The sequence below is a fragment of the Phycodurus eques genome, chromosome 16, assembly GCF_024500275.1.
Source record: "Phycodurus eques isolate BA_2022a chromosome 16, UOR_Pequ_1.1, whole genome shotgun sequence".
Taxonomy (NCBI): Eukaryota; Metazoa; Chordata; class Actinopteri; order Syngnathiformes; family Syngnathidae; genus Phycodurus; species Phycodurus eques.
In genome coordinates, this window is record NC_084540.1 from 10,857,425 (window position 1) to 10,876,169 (window position 18,745).

Consider the following 18,745-nt stretch of genomic DNA (forward strand, 5'->3'; position numbering starts at 1 on the left):
TCTCTTGTTTTTTTGTAATTATTAGTGCGAGTATACAAAGTGCATAAAGAAAAAATTTATGACAGTGGTCTATGGTGCATTAGTTACAAACAAGTTGGAGTTTTCACAAACATTGACACCCAAGTCCTGTGCCGATATGTGCATTGTACACTGTATTTCCGTCATTGAAAACCTTTTTAATTTTTTAAAAGGAAACCATACAATACATGAGTGCTAAATTTGACCCCCAAAACACAAAAAATCAGTTAAAACTATTAATTTATGGTCTTCTTTTGATAAAAAAGATTGAAAAAATACACTGTATTTTCGTTGTAAGCTTTGACATACATATTGTTAAATGAAAATTGTGTGCGCGTGTGTGTGTGGGGGTGGGGGTGTTATGGTTTTAAAAAATTTGTAAAATTGTTGTTTTATCACTGTCAATTTTTTAATTATTATTCTTGAAAAAAATCTATATCCTAAAGGAGCTTGACTTATCAACATTTCGCTCTTACGTCATTCAGCGAGGACTCAAACGAAACCCTTTCAATATATTAAAGATGTTTCTTTTTCCAGTGATTCATTTCGTTCAAAGCATATGAGATATATGAAATATATATATATGAAGTCTAGTCCCATTCATTTCACAGAAACATGTTTGAGGTGAGGTGCGCAAAATATTCAAAGCCCAATTAAATGTCCTATACCAATACCTCCAACGAATGCTACGTCGTTATTTATTTCTCCGAACGTCATTTCCCACAAGCCCTTGCTTAAAAGGCATGTCATGTTCGCTCCTGTGAATGGATAACGCAGCCCAATAATTTGTGGGCCCGCCCCTCTCTCAGCCAATGGGAACTCTGTTGCTATCACCGCTTATATTTTTAGCAGGCTGTCAGCGCCGTTAGAAACTACAAATATCCCTCCGCGATATTTGCTCAGCTGCACTTTCTGAAATGTCGTGTGAAAAGTAAACATTTATTTTTCATGTCATGGATATTTTTGAAAGATTGTTAAACGTTATTGACTTGTGAAAATGTGAACTTGCTTGTCTTGTTTTTAAAAAAATATTTTACCCATTAATATTGTACAATATTTGTGCGTTGTGTTTAGTATTGATGTAGACAGTTTTTGTTAAATTACACTATAAACATGTAAAAAAATAACAATAAATAACAGGGAAGACGCCATTACAATCGAGAGAAAATAGTTCCTGGCGTCACGGGGGTGTGGGCGAGTCACACTGTATAAATACGTCGGCTTGTCCAGCCGTAAAGTTTCTCTGGACCCTCAATTCAAATGCCAGCTGGAGACTGGACAAGCGCTTGAAAAGAATAACAATGACAAGGTGAAACGTTTCCACGCCGATCTCCATCATGGACTCAACGCTTTGAAATCCGACACAGCTCACAGGAATCAAATTAAAGGTCGAAGCCAAGGAGAGGCAGGTAACTCGCACCAAAACGACTCCTTTAGTTTATTAGTGTCCTCTATGTGGTTGCTCGTTTTGTTGCTTTATCCAAAAGCGTTGGCTGTTTACCGACGCGTCTACTCTTTCAGCCTTCATAAGATTTACAGGTCGCGTTTCTCTGTCGCTCTGTCTGTTTATGTTAGCTTCGCCTCTCAATGGCTGCTGCTGTCATGTGTATTGCTGTCCGACGGGCTTGTTTACGCTCGTCGTCATTTCTTGATGCACCTAAAATGTCAAATCGACTGGCTGTTCGCCTCTCAATTAATCTCATCGTTTGCTATGTATTGTATATGACATTTTGCTTTTATTTTTTTCCGGTCGCGTGTCAGCGAAGCTAGGTTCCCCAATGTCTCGCCGATTTATTTAAATGTGATGCTAAAGGCTGAAAAACAAATTAAAAGAAAATAACTTGATGTTCAATCACATAGTGGTAGCTCGTTAATTTAAACGGGCATAGGAAATGTGATCTAGATAAAACATTCCGCCTTCACAAATATAATAATGGTCATTTTTGATTGACACTATCAATGAGGGATCAATTACAGTTTGTTTAATATTCTGCTTGTAGTTTGCAGTGCTGTGTGGCTGTACCACATTATATAGGGCGATGCTCCTGTTTTGATTTCTGCATGAGTAAAAATCTTAAACACGGCCCTCCTTATGATGCAGTGCAGTTCCACACCACTGCAAACTACACCCACAATAATAAACATGTTGGTCAAGCAATACCTCTTAAACAATGCCAGTCAACTCAACACTGAGTATCATGTTTCCAAAGGCCGATTGTTGATCTCATCGGATTGTGTTAATTGGGCTCTCCCTTCCAAGGTTGTCATGCTTGTCTTTTTGAAATCACATTGGAATTTGGACTATTAGGCACTGAGAAGACCAGCAGTCGTGTATGTGAGATTTTACAGCTCAGTGGCACGTTTGAAGCGCCACGTAAACAATAATACAGTGCGTCCTGTTTTGCTGCTTGGCCTGCAGCAATCGTGCTGTAAAAAAAAGCCTTAAAGCGGTGTCGGGGAGAGGGGGGGGGGGGGGGGGGGGGGGGGGGAACTAAACTCAAAATAACCAGTAAGGACTCAGGGGGAATTTATGAAACTAATCTTTTTTTTGGGGGGGTGGGGGGTTAAAATCAATTGGTTAATCATCATGATGCATGATGTATTTACTACACCAATCATATCCATCTATTTGTTGTTGCTTCATGCTGCCATATTCACATTTTATTTAGGTAGTGGAAAGACACTTAAAACAATGCATAGCACAAAATGTCGCTATTTATAGCACAGTTCCAGCAAACCCCCATCTTAACAATCACTTTTTTTTCACATGGAAATACAAATGTAAATCTCATGTTCAATTCCACAAATGCAGCATTCTGGCCTGTACAGCTTTATCTGTTGCAAAACTGGAATTGTCTTTTAATCAGATTCGTCTTTCAAAGCTGAAGAATTCCCATCTGGCCAGGGAAGTTAATGTGAGCGGATTGTTTTTGTGCATGGAGTGGGGGGAGTATTGCGTGCACTGCATGGTGGGAAATGATGTTCTGTAATGGACAATCTGCCATTTTGCAATTCTTCCTTGGACATGCGTCTTGTGATGCTGGTTTTATTTTTAATCTGATGTTGACTTAGTACGGGGATGAATGGACTGAAGCATTAAGCAGGAGGAGCTCCATCGGCTCAGATTCAGATTATAAAGGATTTATGATGCCCACATCACATCTGTCACATCCATCAGTACATTCTGTGCTCTTACAAAACCGAAATAGAAAAAGGTGTATTTGTGTATGTTGACTTTGACTCTGACAGGCATTTTATTCTTGTACTCTGGTCTTGAATCCAAATCCGTTATATTGGATGTATTGCGGAGTGATAGCCTTGGAATCGAAAGAGACAAGTTCAATTTGACTTCTTTAATTAACCCATTCTACAAAGGCAAAGCAAACACATTAAATTGGTTCCAATGATTGTTACACTTTTCGTTCTAATGATACAATTTAGGTTGATCTGTTCTAAACTTTTAACTCTTTTAATACACTTGCAGTGGAATGAAATGTTATGCCTACAAAAAGATATGTAAAAGTAATTTAACAAATACAAGAGTATGCAAGTGAACAACATAGGCATCTTGCAGCACAAGGTAAAGCAGATTTTTCCTAACTTTCTCAACTCTCTACCCAAATTAGATATGGTTCAAAACTCCATGCACCATTTTGGGATGCAAACCTTAAGTGAGGGGAAACCCAGAGGTTGAGTGATGTTGAGAAATACGGCAAAATGGCAAAAAATGTACAAATTAATGTATGTTGAAGTTAGAAATTCAAAAACTAAATCCATCTTCCTCAATGATTTTCTGATCCATGCAAAATACCAATGTTTGTTCTACCTCTCGTCTTTACAGGGCTGAAGTCACAGTTCGCTTTACTTGAGACTTCGACAAGCCACCTGCCGTCCCTGCCTCCAAGGTGCCTTTCAATATGGTGACACGCAAATCACACAGTGTACAGTAAGCCAGAGGAAAGTCGCGGACATTACGCTTTGCATCGCCTCACTTTCAAGCAAATCTCATCTCATCTCGCACGCTCGGAGCGCAGCGGCAGCCTGCTGGTGTAGTCATGCATCTAGAGGTGAAGGTTGCGCTCAACTTTATCGTGTCCTATTTGTACAATAAGCTACCTCGGCGTCGTGCTGACCTCTTTGGCGAGGAGCTCGAGCGGATCCTGGTATCTCGCTTTGAGGGTCACTGGTACCCCGAGGCCCCTCTTCGTGGCTCTGCGTTCCGCTGCCTGCACCTGGGAGCCCCGAGAGACCCTGTTGTGGAGCTCGCCGCCAAGAGAAGTGGACTGGATACGGAGGAGGTGCGTGCAAATGTCCCTGCGGAGCTCAGTGTGTGGATTGACCCCTATGAGGTGTCCTACCAGATTGGAGAGAAGGGGGCGGTGAAGGTGCTGTACCTGGAGGACCCACTAGGTCTCAGCTGTGATGGTGAGCGCCCTGAAGGGGTAATGAGAGAGGTTAAAGGAGATTCTGAGTTAGAGGAAGCAAAGAGTCTGGGCTTCAATCCAGACGCTCAGGTGTTTGTTCCAGTCGGAAGCCAGTTATCTCCTTCCCTCATGCCGCCGCTCACCAGTTCTCCCACGCCGCCGTCTGTCCAATCTGGCCCCACACTCTTCAAGTACCCCACCTCCAGCTCACCCGCGGACCCCGCCGCCCACTCCTCCAACACATCCACCCCTTCTCCTCCCACCAGTGGGATACCCTACCTCGCCGCTCAGCAGCCCCCCTCCTCCCTCCCCGCAGCCCGTCCTCAACCCATCACCTTCACTACAGCCGCTTTTGCCGCCACTAAATTTGGCTCCACCAAAATGAAGAAGTGCAGTGCGGCCGGGTCAGCGGGCGCTTCCGGCGTCACCGTCGGAGTCCCGCCTGTCCAGAGGATGCTTTCCCACTCTCCCACCGCCATCTTGGCTCCAGAGATGCTGAAGCACAAATCGCTCTCTCTCTCCATGCACTCACTTGTAGGTCCCATGCCCAGCCAGCTCTCCCCCAATGCCAAAGAGTTTGTCTACCCAGGATCTCAGAGCCCCCTTTACTTTGATGCTGACCCCCAGCCCTTGCAAGCTCACGCAAGCCGATTACAGCCCCCCCACAGTGTCAGCACCCACCCGTCCTTTGACCCTTTCTCCAGTCCTCCCCCGTCCCAGAGTATGGGCATCTTGGGCACCAATGGAGAGATATCCTACATGGAGAAACCTCAATTTGTTGAGGGTTTAGGGAGCTACAACCTGCAATATCCAAGTCAGTCCTTCCAGCCTGTTGTGTTGGCCAACTAAGCCTTTGTCAAGAACTGGCCCAGGCGCTCCAGATAATTTTTTTTTAACAAACTGTCCTAATACTAATGCAAGCTAATACTTAGATTTCCTACAGAGATTTAAAAACGTAGCTTTCCTACAGAGATTTAAAGATACTGTACCCTCTCATTATCTCATGGTAAGTTTTGTTTTGGTCATCACATTCTGCTTTGAATTTATCATTGCCATTGTTGGTCATTAATGATAAGTAACCTAATGGATGCGGACTGTGGTAAAGCTCCAGTTTGCACGTCACGCTGTGGAAAAAGGACCTAGCCAAGTATTGTACTTTGCGCTGCAATCTGTTCCTACAGAGCTGGCTATTGGGGGTGGGGGTTTGGAAGAGCTGTGCCGTCTGTGCTTGCATGTGTTGTGATGTCGTGGCTCAATGTGATCTGGAAACGTATTGCGTGATGGGTGCCTTCGCATGCCGACGTCACAGCAGTCAATACCGAAACTGTTTATCGTCAGCCAGAATGCGCCCACGGTGTGTTTTGGCGATTGAGTGATCAAATAAGAGAACTTAAGTCATCTATCAAGAGAAATTGCAGAAGGGAAGGTCGCGGAAACCTCTGCGAGGCAAGGAAAGAAGACTGCGCTCACGTGCTGATGCCTGCAAGTCGTGCACTGGCGTACATGTAGACCTTATACAATCTGCACACAGCTAAATGCACATATACACGTTACCAGTCATCCGAGTGTGAAGGTGAACAGGCAGCGAAATGCGGTTGGGGGATGGTATTCAGCAGTAACGCCGAAGATATTTTAATAAATGGCTTGGTGTGACTTTGAGGATGTAAGGGTGCTTTTCCTCAGCATGGAAAAGAGGAGCAAAGAAGGCAGCAAGCGGGCTGCATTGCCTCAATGGCGTCCGGTGTTTATTGACTTTGAGAGCGACATTTTTAAAACCCAGAATGCGTTGCTAGTGAGTTTAAATGGTATTGAAACGAAAGGCTAACACTATTCTGCCCCTCCTTGAAATGTTTCAGTGCTGAGGGAGAGCAGAGAAAGGTGAAGCTGGTTCTTTTCTCCTGGTTGTCAAGTGGACATCGATGAATGTTCTTTATTGATGGCAGGCTGCTGTTGCTATTTTAAGCTAGTCACAGCTCTTCAAGTCTAATGTGTTTGTCATAACAAAATGGTCAATTTGAGCACTTTATTAAGCGGACGGAGCTCCAGTTCTCATGGCTCACAAAATTTAACATCCATGACTTTTTTTTTTTTTTTTTTTTTCTTTCCCCCCCCCCCCTACATTTCATTTCATTTAACGAGATGGTAACATTTCAAAAGTGTATTGAAGATGTGGAAATTGAGTCTGTTTGTCCATTTAATGTTTTTCTAGACAAAGATATGTATTCATGTGTTTTGTACCCAAGGACCCTTAACTGTTTTTTCATCCTTTCACACCCCTCCTGGGGAATGTGGAGGGAAATATGGATTTGTTTTTGTTCTGTAATTTAAAAAAAAAAAAAAAAAAAAAAAAAAAAGACCTGATAGTTCTATATATTTTTGTTTTTGAAAACTATTAATTATGAAGGCTGAGAAAATGTAAATATAAAGTTCTTATGTTCAGATTCTTTGTTTAGTTTCTTACATCCTGAAGTTATTTTTGCAGAAATTAACCTGAATATATGCAAACTGAGAGTAAAAATAAATAGAAGTATTACAATTATGTACAGAGTTCATTATTGAATGTGTATTGTACCTTGTACAGCAGCAGTCTATGAGAGATTGGTAAATGTATTAAAGCTGGGTTTTGAAAAGGTGAATGTTTACAAAAGATGGTTCAAATCACTGTCCTCCTCCTAGCTACAATCTGAAAACACAAATTCCCCTAGAACTCACGATATAGATGAATTTATATGCAATTTTGCAAGATGGAACTATGAGTACAAAGTCGGACCCTGATTATTCTCAATTAAAACTAACATAGGAACCCCCCCCCCCGTAAGTGTGGCCCTCTGGTCTCAATGATATAGCCATATCCCAGAGTGTCATCACTTACACAGATCCTGGATCACCCTTGTCAAGTGCAATGTAAGGCCATAATTCGAAAGACCCTGCAGTGGGTTTCTACCTCTCATCTCCCTGAATAGCATCGCAGTATTTTGGTCTCTTCTAATAGGAAGGACGAAGGAAACGAATGTTATACTCTTAAGCCCCGGTTGAGATGGCCCGCGGAAGCCCAACTGGGATACCTGCATATTTTACTGCGCTTAAAAGAACTCCAAATAGGGTGTGCATATAAAATTTAGAACGATTGGATTGTGTGTGTGCTTGAAATAACCCATTTGAAAAGCACCCCAAACTCTTTAAGTGCAGGCCATCCTACAATCGGGGTTGAAGACAAACAAGGGTTTGTATTCTGTTTGTATTCTTAGTTTGTTTTATTTTGCACTTTGGAATATTTCATTATGAAAGTAAATTTTCTATGTGACAACATTAAAATGTATAATATAATTAAAACATACAAATAGTTATTTGCTTTGCTGACTATTTTTATTTTTTCCTATTTTTGTATCAAATCTGTACACCTTATAGATGTTTAACAAGTCTTTCACGCAATGACCTGTTTTCTTGGAATGGGGCATTACTACTGCAGTTTATAATTGTATCCGATTTCTTTTTTTAGGTTTGTAATAAAAAGACCAGTAAGCATGGAAAATAAGCTGACTGTCTCTTTGTCATGCTGTTCTCAAAGTTTTAACACAAAGTGCCACCTAAAAATGACTAGCGCTTCAAGTACTACCATAATGAACAGCATTTTTAATTCAGTAGCATAGTGGGTGTAAGGGGTCATAAAAAGCAAGACATTTAATTCCTAAAATTTATATTTTGTAAGCCACTGCAACATTATGCAGTCTGAACATTAATGTTGTGCTTACATATAGAAAAATACAATTTATTTTGTTTTCATTCAAATGTATTACACCAAAGTTAAAAATTCTACTTAAATATTTAAAAAGCTATTAAAGATGCAATGCAAATAAATTGTACCTATAAATTTTAAGAGTTCGAGGATTAAATGCAAACTTATTGAACTGAACTGTACTTAGGGACTGATTATTTCACGTAACACTTTTGAGAATCACTGCGCTAAAGAAAAATGCCGACTAGTAGCGCCTGTCTTCTTGAACACCGATATGCTCGAATGACTCATCCAAATATTGCAGTAAACAAACTCCAGTGATGTTTGATCAATTATTCAAAGAAAATATGAAAATCTCTGTTGGTGAGACACCAGAATGCTCAGCACCCACCTCAGCAGGAGACATACCAGAAGATATTACTTGAGATTTCATCATGAGACGTTTATCATACATGGCTGGACTGGCCTCATCCATGACTCTCTCCTACATCACCCTCACTTCTCCATCTTTTTTGCCCCACCTCAGCAGTTCCTCTTCCATCCTCAAGCCCCTCCCTCTTCAGAGCCTCCATCATTTCCTCCACTCGATTATCTCTTCGGCTTCCCAGAGCTTGCGTCCCCAGACTTTCCTTTCTGAATACACACGCCCGTCCTCTTTGTACTCCTGTTATGCAACACTGCTCCCCTGTGTGTGGATGTGATCATTACGCAATAGCTCCTACTCTTCTGGAATACTGATAAGCTGAGGGAACAGTGAGGAGGCGGCAAAACGCGTGCAGCATCCAAACAAAAAGACGTGTGTGTTTACACGTGCAGATAAATGGCATATAAAAGAACACCTTTGTTATCGTGTCTGTCAACACAAAGGGAGGATGGAGCTGTCTGATGACATGTCAAGGTCAAACTGAGCCCATTTGTCTTTACAACTGGATTTATTTTTTACGCATGATACAGGACTATGCAGTGTCATGTATCCATACATGGTTAGGACCATACAAAAACACCCAAAGGAATCATTTTTATAGAAACAAAGTAATGCAAAACACCAAAAAAGCCAAATAAAAATTTCAAATCTCCTAATAACTTTAAATAGTTTTTCTGTATTATGGACTTGTAGCTGCTTCAAATAGCGAACAAGTCTAAGTGATGCGGAGAAAAACTAAGCCGTTTGAGAACTAAACAGGGCTGATTTACCTTTACCTTCCATTGTACACATTAGCATCACCAACGGGTAAAAAAAAAAAAAAAAAAAAAAACATTGTTAAATGGGGTTTGTGCTTGACAATTTAAGTTTTACACTGAGGAGCATATCTTATGCATGCACATTACTAAACATGAAAAATAATGTTTTAGTTTGTGTTGTGCATCAAATAAAGATGCAGTAGCCACAAATAAAACTATAAGAGCTTGCACGTGTTTAGTGGTGCAAGTGCAGCACACTTTAGAAGTGGAACTTTTTCAACCACACATGCTAATGCTCTTTTTGTTCTTAGTGGAGCAGACCAATACTACATAGAATTGGGAATTTGTTTCATATGACAGTGTGTATCTGTTATCTTTAAGCTAGTTTCACTTCGTTGCTTCGCAGCAATTAAAAAAATAAAATAAATAAATGCTACATACTGACCTACCCCAGTAAATGATCGAAAACATTCTCTCGGGGCTTTGTGAGAAGTATGCACACCTCTTTGAATTTAATTTAAAAACTCACTGGCTGTACTGACACATGAACAGGAGTGCATATTTTGTTTGAATGTCAATACAAAATAAACTCTCAAAATAAGAATTGTCTGTGAAACTTCACCCTCTTGAAACTGAAACGATCAAGAAAAACACTTATGCACCAACTGATCCAGTGAATCTACATATGGATCAATTTGTAATTCATAGGAAATAATCCACACAGTGATCAAAAGATGCCATTTTCAGCGGATGTTTGATGTTTGCCCCAAGAGTCAATCAAGCGGACCGCACTCAGATGGCTGGCATTCTTATACGGGTCATAACATCATAATACAGATGCTCTGCATTAATACGCCCATCAGAAGCATGTCTGCTCTTCAGTGATGCTTTACAGACATAAGTACACTTGGTGTAGAATAGTCAAGACATTGATAGAAGACAAAGTACACTGGGTTTCATGCATTAGGATCCTAGACTACAGAGGATCAAATTGGAAGCACAGAGAAAACTTTGGGGCATTTCCTCTTGGAAAAAAAACCCATGGTAGTTTTACACACAATACCACCGAATTCAAACAAGCAATATATAACGGGATATTATTGCCACAATTGGAGCACAAGCCCACCAATCACCCAAAAAAAAAAAAAAAAACTCAGCATCTGTAGAAGACACTGGAGTCTTATAACAGTCTGTAATGTACTTGCTAAATAAAACAGCCAGCCAGTCTGACAACTCCAAAAAAAAAAAAAAAAAATAGGATTTGATGTTTTGCCAAACAGAACTATACGCTGCATTTACTGCATGTGTTCTGTACTCCGACCATCACCTGTTCAATTCTTTTTTTAAACCAAGAAGTGGTGGATGAGGTAAGAGTATACCCTGCCCTTTGTGTGCTAGACACACACATACTGTATCTATATATTGAATGAACACAAAGTATCGCTTATAACGATGACTCTGTTTTTAAAAACAAACACAGTTAACGCATTGGAGTCCCTGCTTAGTCATTGGTTTTCATTAGACACATTTTCCTCAAATGGATATAAAGAATCTAACAAAGAATCTTGTACATCAAAATCAACGGATGCATTATTATTACCATCATAATGAATACAGCACTCACTGACTATTTGTAGGAATAGCATTGGATTATGAAGACACAGTCAAAAATCCCTGTTTTAGGATATAAAGACCTCCAGATGATCATTTATTTACAGGGTTTGAAGTCACCGCCTTTGGGGACGACTCAGTTTTTTTGTTGTTTTTTTTTTTAAGAACAATCCAGCCATCACAACACTAAGGGCAGGTGAGGGCTCCAAGCGCCTTCTACCTGCAGAGTGTAGTAAAATAAACATCCCTACATACATACCCCTCCGCAAAAGGAGGGCCCTCAATACCTTCAAACCTATACATTTGACAGTAACCTGAATAAAAGAAAACAATATTTTTTTATTTTAGTGGGGGGGGGGAAATTGACTCAAAGGGCATATTTTGAATCAAATCTTTTATGAAGCTCTGGAAGCTGAGTACGAGCGCTTTATGCATGTTTTCTATTAAGCTACCGTCTCTCCCACAGTGATGATAAGGTACTTGCAACCACGAGAGTCTTCTAAGAAAAAGTGCAACAATGGAATACACACTGGAGATGACTACACATGTAGTGTGTGTGTGTTGACAGAAGAACTAAACAGATTCACTGCAACCGCTCCTCCAGCACCTGAGGTTATTGCTTCCACTCCTTCCAGGTCCAAGTACCTGATTTCTACTCCATTCTTCTTCTGTCTCAGCCTCTACATCCTTCTTGAGAATGAAAAGGAATTATAGACACAAATGTATACACGACGCAAGGAAAAGTGTGGTGAGTGGGCACCATTCTAAATACACAACTGATGGCACTCATGCTTTGGTCCACGGAAAGAAGTGCTATGCAGTGATTCAAAAAAAAATGATTTGTGTGACTTTTGTGTTATAAGCCTACCATTTTCATATTTCCTGACTCCCTTGAAAGTATCTCAAGACCAACCATATTTTCCATTTGTCTCTGTCCGTGGGAGTGTCATTGCCTTCCTCTCAGTGAAGGAGCCAGGCGCTCTCCACAGACCTTCCCATGACCACCCGCTCCCAGCCAAGCCCCAGTGTGCAGCCGCCACTCCAGCGTCAGGTTCGGACCCGCAACTGCAGCTCGACACAGTGACCGGAGGTCAGCAAGAGTGCAAATTTAGATTTCCCTTGTGTGTTTGTGTCTGTGTTGAATTCTGCGGGGTAGGAAGTTCTGCTTTTGTCAGATTGATACTTGGTGAATTTTTACCAGGTCTTTACAGCGAGCCGTACTTGGCCTCATAGCGGGCCACAATGCTCTTGCAGCGACCGCAGTCTTTCCGCATCTCTGCCACTTGCTGTCGCAGCACTGCGTTCTCCCGCTCCAGGAAAGAGGCGCGCACTGTGATCTGGTTTTCTTTGAGACGGCGGGCGTCACGGGAACGTTTGGCGGCCAGGTTATTCTTCTTCCTCCTGGACCAATATTTGTCATCCTGAGCAAAACCAAACAGAATGAAAAGTGATGTTTTTTGGCTCACACAGTCATAAGTTGTGTTGAAAGTTAATCCAATTAACAAAGTTTACAGCCAAGGACGTCACTATTTTGGAAGAAGAACATGCATGCGAGTGAGTCAGGATACCTTCTGTTCGTTGGGGACAAACACTTTCTTGGCCTTCTTGATCATGGGCTGCGGCTTGAGCTCCTCATCAGAGAACTTGTGTTTGCGCGGGTTGAACAGTTCTCCCCCCGGCACACTGGACAGGACCAGGTCGGTCGGATCTGGCTGAAAGTTAACATCCACCTCGATGTCGTCCGGGTTGACGGGAGACGCCGTGTTACGCTCTCCAGTACCTGTAGGTACAGGGGTGAAAAATCAAGCTTCTGAGGAACACTCAAAGTGCATTCATGCTTTACGTAGTGTACAAAGTATGACTAAATAGTCTCACAATTGGTGGTTTCACAATTATATGGGCATTTGCTGGGCTTCTTTTTTAATTTTCTTCCACAGACGTACCACTTTGTCGTCAGCAATACTCCAATCAGCCTATGTAAATGTTGAAATATGAATAACAAACATGTATCTTCATCGGGCAACAAGTGGTGCCTCAAAATTTAAACACCCCAAAGGAGACTGAACTTGTGTCCCCCACCCATGTCAGTCACATGCCAGTTTCCATAATTAGTTTTACTTTTACTGCAGTAACACTTGTATGACAGTATTAAACAAAACACACAGTTGCCTCGCCTTTAGCAAGCTGCTCTTTCTCCTTACTCAAACGCTACATCTGTCAGGCTTGTGATGGTCCCAACCTACGACGTTTCGTTGCTCCAAATGGCGTACGGTGCAATGAACTGGTTTACAAAGTGCAAGCCAACCATAGGAGTAAGGGTTGAAGAATTTTTCTTTTTTGTCACATATTTTCATATACTGTACAGTAATGGTTTTATATTTATGGCCTTGGAAGTTTTTTTTGCATTCACATTTAATGTAATTATGATCCTGCAACTGCATACAAAATCGGTTTACGTCAGCGTGGTAGGTATGGAACTTCGTCGCGAACCAAGGACCCCTTGCACAGTTAACATCTTTTTACGTGTATAAATAAATAGTAAATCGTGTTAAAATCTTACTTAAAACATTGCCTATACTAGTTCGTAGAAGACTGTTAGTATTTCAATAGTTTCCTATTGTTAGATTTCCTACAAAATCAGATGTCAACCATCATCATGGGAGGGAAATTTTAGGTTCCACTGCAATCTTTTCTTTCCCATCATGAAATGTATTAGATGATGCCTTTAGAGTCACAGGGCGTGGGGTGGGACTCGAACAATACATCAAAGCAGCTATCAAAACTTCTAATATCACGTGGTCAAAGGTCCGTCTTTATCAGTTTGTCTACATTTTATATGCTCCCCAAAGATTATGTTTGCTCAGTTTAAAGCAACCACAGAGTGGAACTTTTCTAAAATGATAGAACTCATGAAAGGACTACATCCCAAGTGTCAAACTGAAGGCCCCGGTGGGCCAGATCCGGCCTGCCACATCACTTTATGTACTGCACTAAAGCAATAAGTGTTTACTTACTAATTTTCTTAATTTTTAACAGATATTGTAAGCCCCCCCATCAAATACCTTCTTAACATAAACTGAACAATAGTACTTACATTTTTGTAAGCCACAATTATCCAGGACTTCTGATTACAAATTCAAACAGATATTACAATATAATACTGTATAACAATCATCTGCAGGGGCAATTGTGTATATGTCATAATATGATGAGGTGACGATACAGTTATATGGTTTTTAGAGTCATAACAGTCATCTGAGAGAAACCATAACTCTGAAAACTCTTAAAATACCAGTGGACTATATGAATGCAAATTACTCACCATGATTGTGTTTATTCACTTCCACAGCTTCTGCTGCTTTTGCCTCATGTGGCAAAGATTCCTCTTCTTGATCCTCTTCGTCATCATTGTCGTCGTCGTCATCCTCCAATTTGGCGGGCAGTAGCGTGGTGACAGTCACCGCTTCCTCTGGATCTGAGGTGACCGTAGAGGTGTCTGGAGCATGCAGAGGAGACGTGGCTGCCGACGTCGTCGCGGCGCTGGCTATGGCCCTAACCTTGAGGGTGCTCTTGCCTTTCCCTCCGTCCGGTGTCAGCGTCTTCTGCAGCTCCTCATCCTCCAGGCTTGCGGGGATTCCATTCTCCAACAGGAACTCATCCAGGTCCATGTACTCCAGATGGAAGGTCTCCCCATCGTAGGGAATAGTCTTCTCCCAAATGGCTGGGGTCAATGAGGCTGACACCAGTCCGGCACTGCCCCCACCGCTCCCCCTTGGAGCCCCACCAGCACTGGCTGCAGCAACCCCGCCCCCCTCCACATCGTCAGCTGAGCCCAGCTTCTCCTTCTCGAGCTCTGAATTCAACACAAGAGGAAACAGCAGGTCATTTCATCAAATGGACGTGAGTGAGCAGACCTGATATTGTGATGGGAATAAAGGGTGGGGATGGGGGGGGGGAAACAAGCGTCTGTCAACGTCAGTCGCTAATACAATGACAGGATTTGCTCTACACACATAGCTCAGAAAATTCAGAACAAAAAGACACGAGATAAATTCGAAACATGATTCCAGTATAATTGGGTTGTGTGGCACCATAATTGTGTTGTGTTGGGGGCGTATTTACAGTCTGGCTACGCACAACACTGCACTTGGAACTTTTTGTTCTTTTCGATTTCCGAGCTGCACAGGAACCATACGAACACTTCACATTAACGAGCACTGTTTTGACACAGCGGTCTCTTACCGTCGTCGCCTTCCTCCAGAATGTTGGGAGGGGGGATGTCCATAATCTTCTTTATGACAAACGGGAAAGACTTATTCTTAGCCGCTGGGTCGACGGTTGTGTCGGGCTGATGCGAGACAGCCACCGCTGCTTTACCGGGCATTGTTCGCCGTAGGATTAAAATAATATATATAACGGTACTATGAGTCACCTTCCAACTTCTGCGATGTTTAAGTCCGTCTGTCGACGATAGAACACGGAGATGCGGACTTACACTGCTCCCCTTTGTGTTGTCCGTGCCCATACAGAGCGAGTGTTGGATATTCATGAGGAAAAAGCCACGCCCATTTGAGGCATAGTAGAAGCTGATTGGCTGATTAGTCTGTCATGTATATAGCACTGTCCTCATGGAGTACGCCAGTGGTCTTTTTAATTTATTCGATTGTATTTTATTCTTTTTAATTCTTTTAACTCCCTTCATTTAAAAAAAGACTCCAGTCTAAAACGTATTTGAAAAAAAAGACTACGTAAATCATATCAAATGCGGACGTCTTGGCGCTCGGAAAAGACATTTGGGTTATGTTTACAAAGTTGCCACAAACCAACCGGCGGCTATGTTGCAACCGCTCACCTTCACGGTTTTTCCAAGCACACAAAAAAGGGTTGAAAAGGAACGTGCCTGTGTTGCAGGCGAGTCGTGAGGACACTCGTGGCAAAACACGTGCCCCCCGCCCTCACCCACTCACGTGACAGGACTTGCTGCGGAGGGGGCGTGGCCGCGTGCTGCTACGCACGTGCTGGATCAGACGAGCTCGTCAGTGGAACAGATGCCAGGCTTTTTTTTTTTTTTTAAGATAAACTATGAAATAAAAAAATGTGTACTCTTTATAAAATTGTATTAAATATTTTTTTTAATAAAACCGTCATCTTTTTTCTTGGAGACCTATTGCACAAATAAAAGCATAGAAAAAGGTTTGTAAACGAAATGAGGTCATTGTCAGTGAGACGTACGTACTTTATGTATTTATTTATGTACTGTATTAGGCCTACATTTACTCGAAAAATACCATTTGATATCATTTTTTTTGTTTTTGTTTTTTTCCCCTGTGAAAACAACTCTGTTATCGCGAGCTCAGGGCGCCAAAAGCAGTTTCTCCCTCACGTTCTGGTGCACGCGATATTCTTAAAACGACATGGACGCCAACCAGTGCGGTGTTGCCCGGCAGCATATCTGATCTAACGGACATGGCATTCAAAGTGCGCACATTGGCGCGCCGCACGTGTAATTTGCTGTCCTTCGGAGACACACACGGAGCGAGGAGACTGGTCAAAGTCTAGCTAAATCTAAATCTTTCACTAACAGACCACGAAGTTGCAAACCATTTCAATTGTCATAGTAGGCCCATACAAAGTATTTCACTACTATTTTTGCCATTTAATTGTAGGTTATTAATATGGTGAATGACTCTTAACTAAGCAGATACATGTTAATCGTTAGTGGGAACTTTTAATGACCATCTGAATATTTTCAATATGAAAACAACAGGGGAGGAAAATGACTCAATTGTAAATACTGTCCTAGCGGCCATAATATATATATATATATATATATATATATATATATATATAAATCTTATATTGTACTTCACTTGTACCATCTTAATCAGAGAGAAGAATATTAATTAATTGATGCAATGGTTAATGTTGAAATGGGGGTACACAGCACGTTTTTATACAATATTGAATTGCTAATATGACTAAATTACCAGAACATTTCAAATAGTAAACTTAAATGTCAAATATAAGAAATACACTAATGCAAGAAAAACAACACTCACACTCGCAGCCAACGTTTAAAGTGATTGCGTGAGAAAACTTGAGCTTTCGCTTGATTACCTCGGTAAACATTCGACCACGAATTCGTGATTTTAGCCTGAAATATAGTTGTTGGCGTTCATGGATAGACTCGTGAACGTCAATTAACATCAGGCATACAGCAAAAACCCTAAATGAGATGAACAATTACGAATTTCCACATTTTCACAACACAGGCTACCAATAAAAAGTAGTCATGAAACCGAGACTGACCTTATGGCTGGACTCCAATTAGCGTGCACGACATAATAATTCTAAAAAACCCACGTATGATTACAATTGTTGTTCAACCTTACTTAATAGCTAACGTCGATGCACGATACATGGATTAAACCACTAACACGTTTCGGGCAGTGAACTCAGCCAAGTACCACATAACAAACTTCGTTGAAGACTTTTATCAACGACATCTCGTGAAAAAAAAATGATACAAATATTCTTACTTACCGCCGTCATCAAATGCTGGGAAAGAGAAGGGATAGTCAGCCAAGGTTCTGATGAGATCAGGAACTTCCCCCCTGTCTCCAAAGGTGTGATTAAACGTTGACATCCTGAGCGATGAGGCGACAAACTGGTGTTCGACAAGACTGTCAATGTCCGTTCACTCGACTCAAGACTTTCGAACAACTTTGCAGCAAGTGAGTCGTATCACGGGGACGCCCGCATGTGCCCAAACAACTTGGATTGCGATAACGCCGGTAAGCCACGCCCTCCAATGTGCTTGACGCGAGGCGAGTGGGTGGGGGTGGGGGGGGGGCACGCCTACCAGTCCCGCAGTAGAACCAATCGTCAAGCAAAGAGGCCGGCTCTCAACGACAGAACAACAACCCTCCCTCCGCACATGCTTCTCACTCCAGCACATTTGCTACCACGCACGGCTGCACGTGGGAGAGGCGGCTGTGTGGGAGGGAGGTGCGCATGCGCCACCTAGCGACCAATACTCGCACTACGTGATAAGTAAGCATAACGTATATATTTATAATTGTACTGATTCAATCAATGCAGACTCGCTCAGAGAAGCACTCCACACATATGCAGGCATGCAAGGACAGATGTCTGAGTGATGGAGTCACAATAGGGGGTTGTGTGTGTATATAGTAACAGGGCCTTCATTTGGTGGGTATTTACCCGACTATTAATACACCTCTAAATGCCACATCACACTAATAGAAACTATCATTACTAAGAGTCTGAGAGTCTAAGATAGCAGAGAAGGCCTTGTTGGCCCTAACAGTTCCGCAATAGTTGAGGAACACCCAAGCTGCTTGATGTCAACAGTAAGGGTCAAACCGTGACCCTCTGGTTCCAAAGCCTTACAGATGAGCTCATGATGCCCCATTAAAAATTAATTTGAAGATCCCAAAACGAGGAAATTCGATAAAAGTATGTATAGGTGGCAGGTCACATGACCCACGGCCATATCCATCCAAGTTGTATGAACACAATTCATACAATAAAACCACATACAGGTTAATAAATAAAATTAAAGGACTGCACTTGCTCGCTAATAGGGCTTTATTGTTACTAAAGCGGTAACAGTGATGGTTAACTGATGGATTTGGAACTATAGTTAAGCACCCCCCCCCCAAGCAATAGAGGAAGAGGATGGAGTGCGGTCTTGTCTTGTAACGTGAAAATGTGTAAGTGCATCTTTTCAACAAAATGACAATACACAGGA

General features: G+C 41.8%; 2 protein-coding genes across 3 annotated transcripts; one reads left to right on the forward strand and one right to left on the reverse strand.

The window, feature by feature from the left end:
• Window positions 1-1,234: 1,234 nt before the first annotated feature.
• LOC133414522 (protein Tob2) lies at window positions 1,235-10,576 on the forward strand. Its single transcript, XM_061699939.1, has 2 exons — window positions 1,235-1,427; window positions 3,860-10,576. The coding sequence occupies exon 2, from the start codon at window positions 4,074-4,076 to the stop codon at window positions 5,289-5,291; it is 1,218 nt and encodes a 405-aa protein (XP_061555923.1). The 5' UTR covers window positions 1,235-1,427; window positions 3,860-4,073; the 3' UTR covers window positions 5,292-10,576.
• Window positions 6,771-17,750, reverse strand: tefb (TEF transcription factor, PAR bZIP family member b). 2 transcript variants are annotated; one of them, XM_061699938.1, is made up of 4 exons: window positions 17,515-17,750; window positions 14,294-14,824; window positions 12,540-12,751; window positions 6,771-12,392 (listed from the first exon to the last, which is right to left on the reverse strand). In XM_061699938.1, exons 1-4 carry the CDS (start codon window positions 17,615-17,617, stop codon window positions 12,177-12,179), a joined length of 1,062 nt encoding a protein of 353 aa, XP_061555922.1. In that variant the 5' UTR covers window positions 17,618-17,750; the 3' UTR covers window positions 6,771-12,176. The 2 variants fall into 2 exon arrangements, with proteins under 2 accessions (XP_061555922.1, XP_061555921.1); XM_061699937.1 differs by lacking the exon at window positions 17,515-17,750 and adding an exon at window positions 15,214-15,970.
• Window positions 17,751-18,745: the final 995 nt, after the last annotated feature.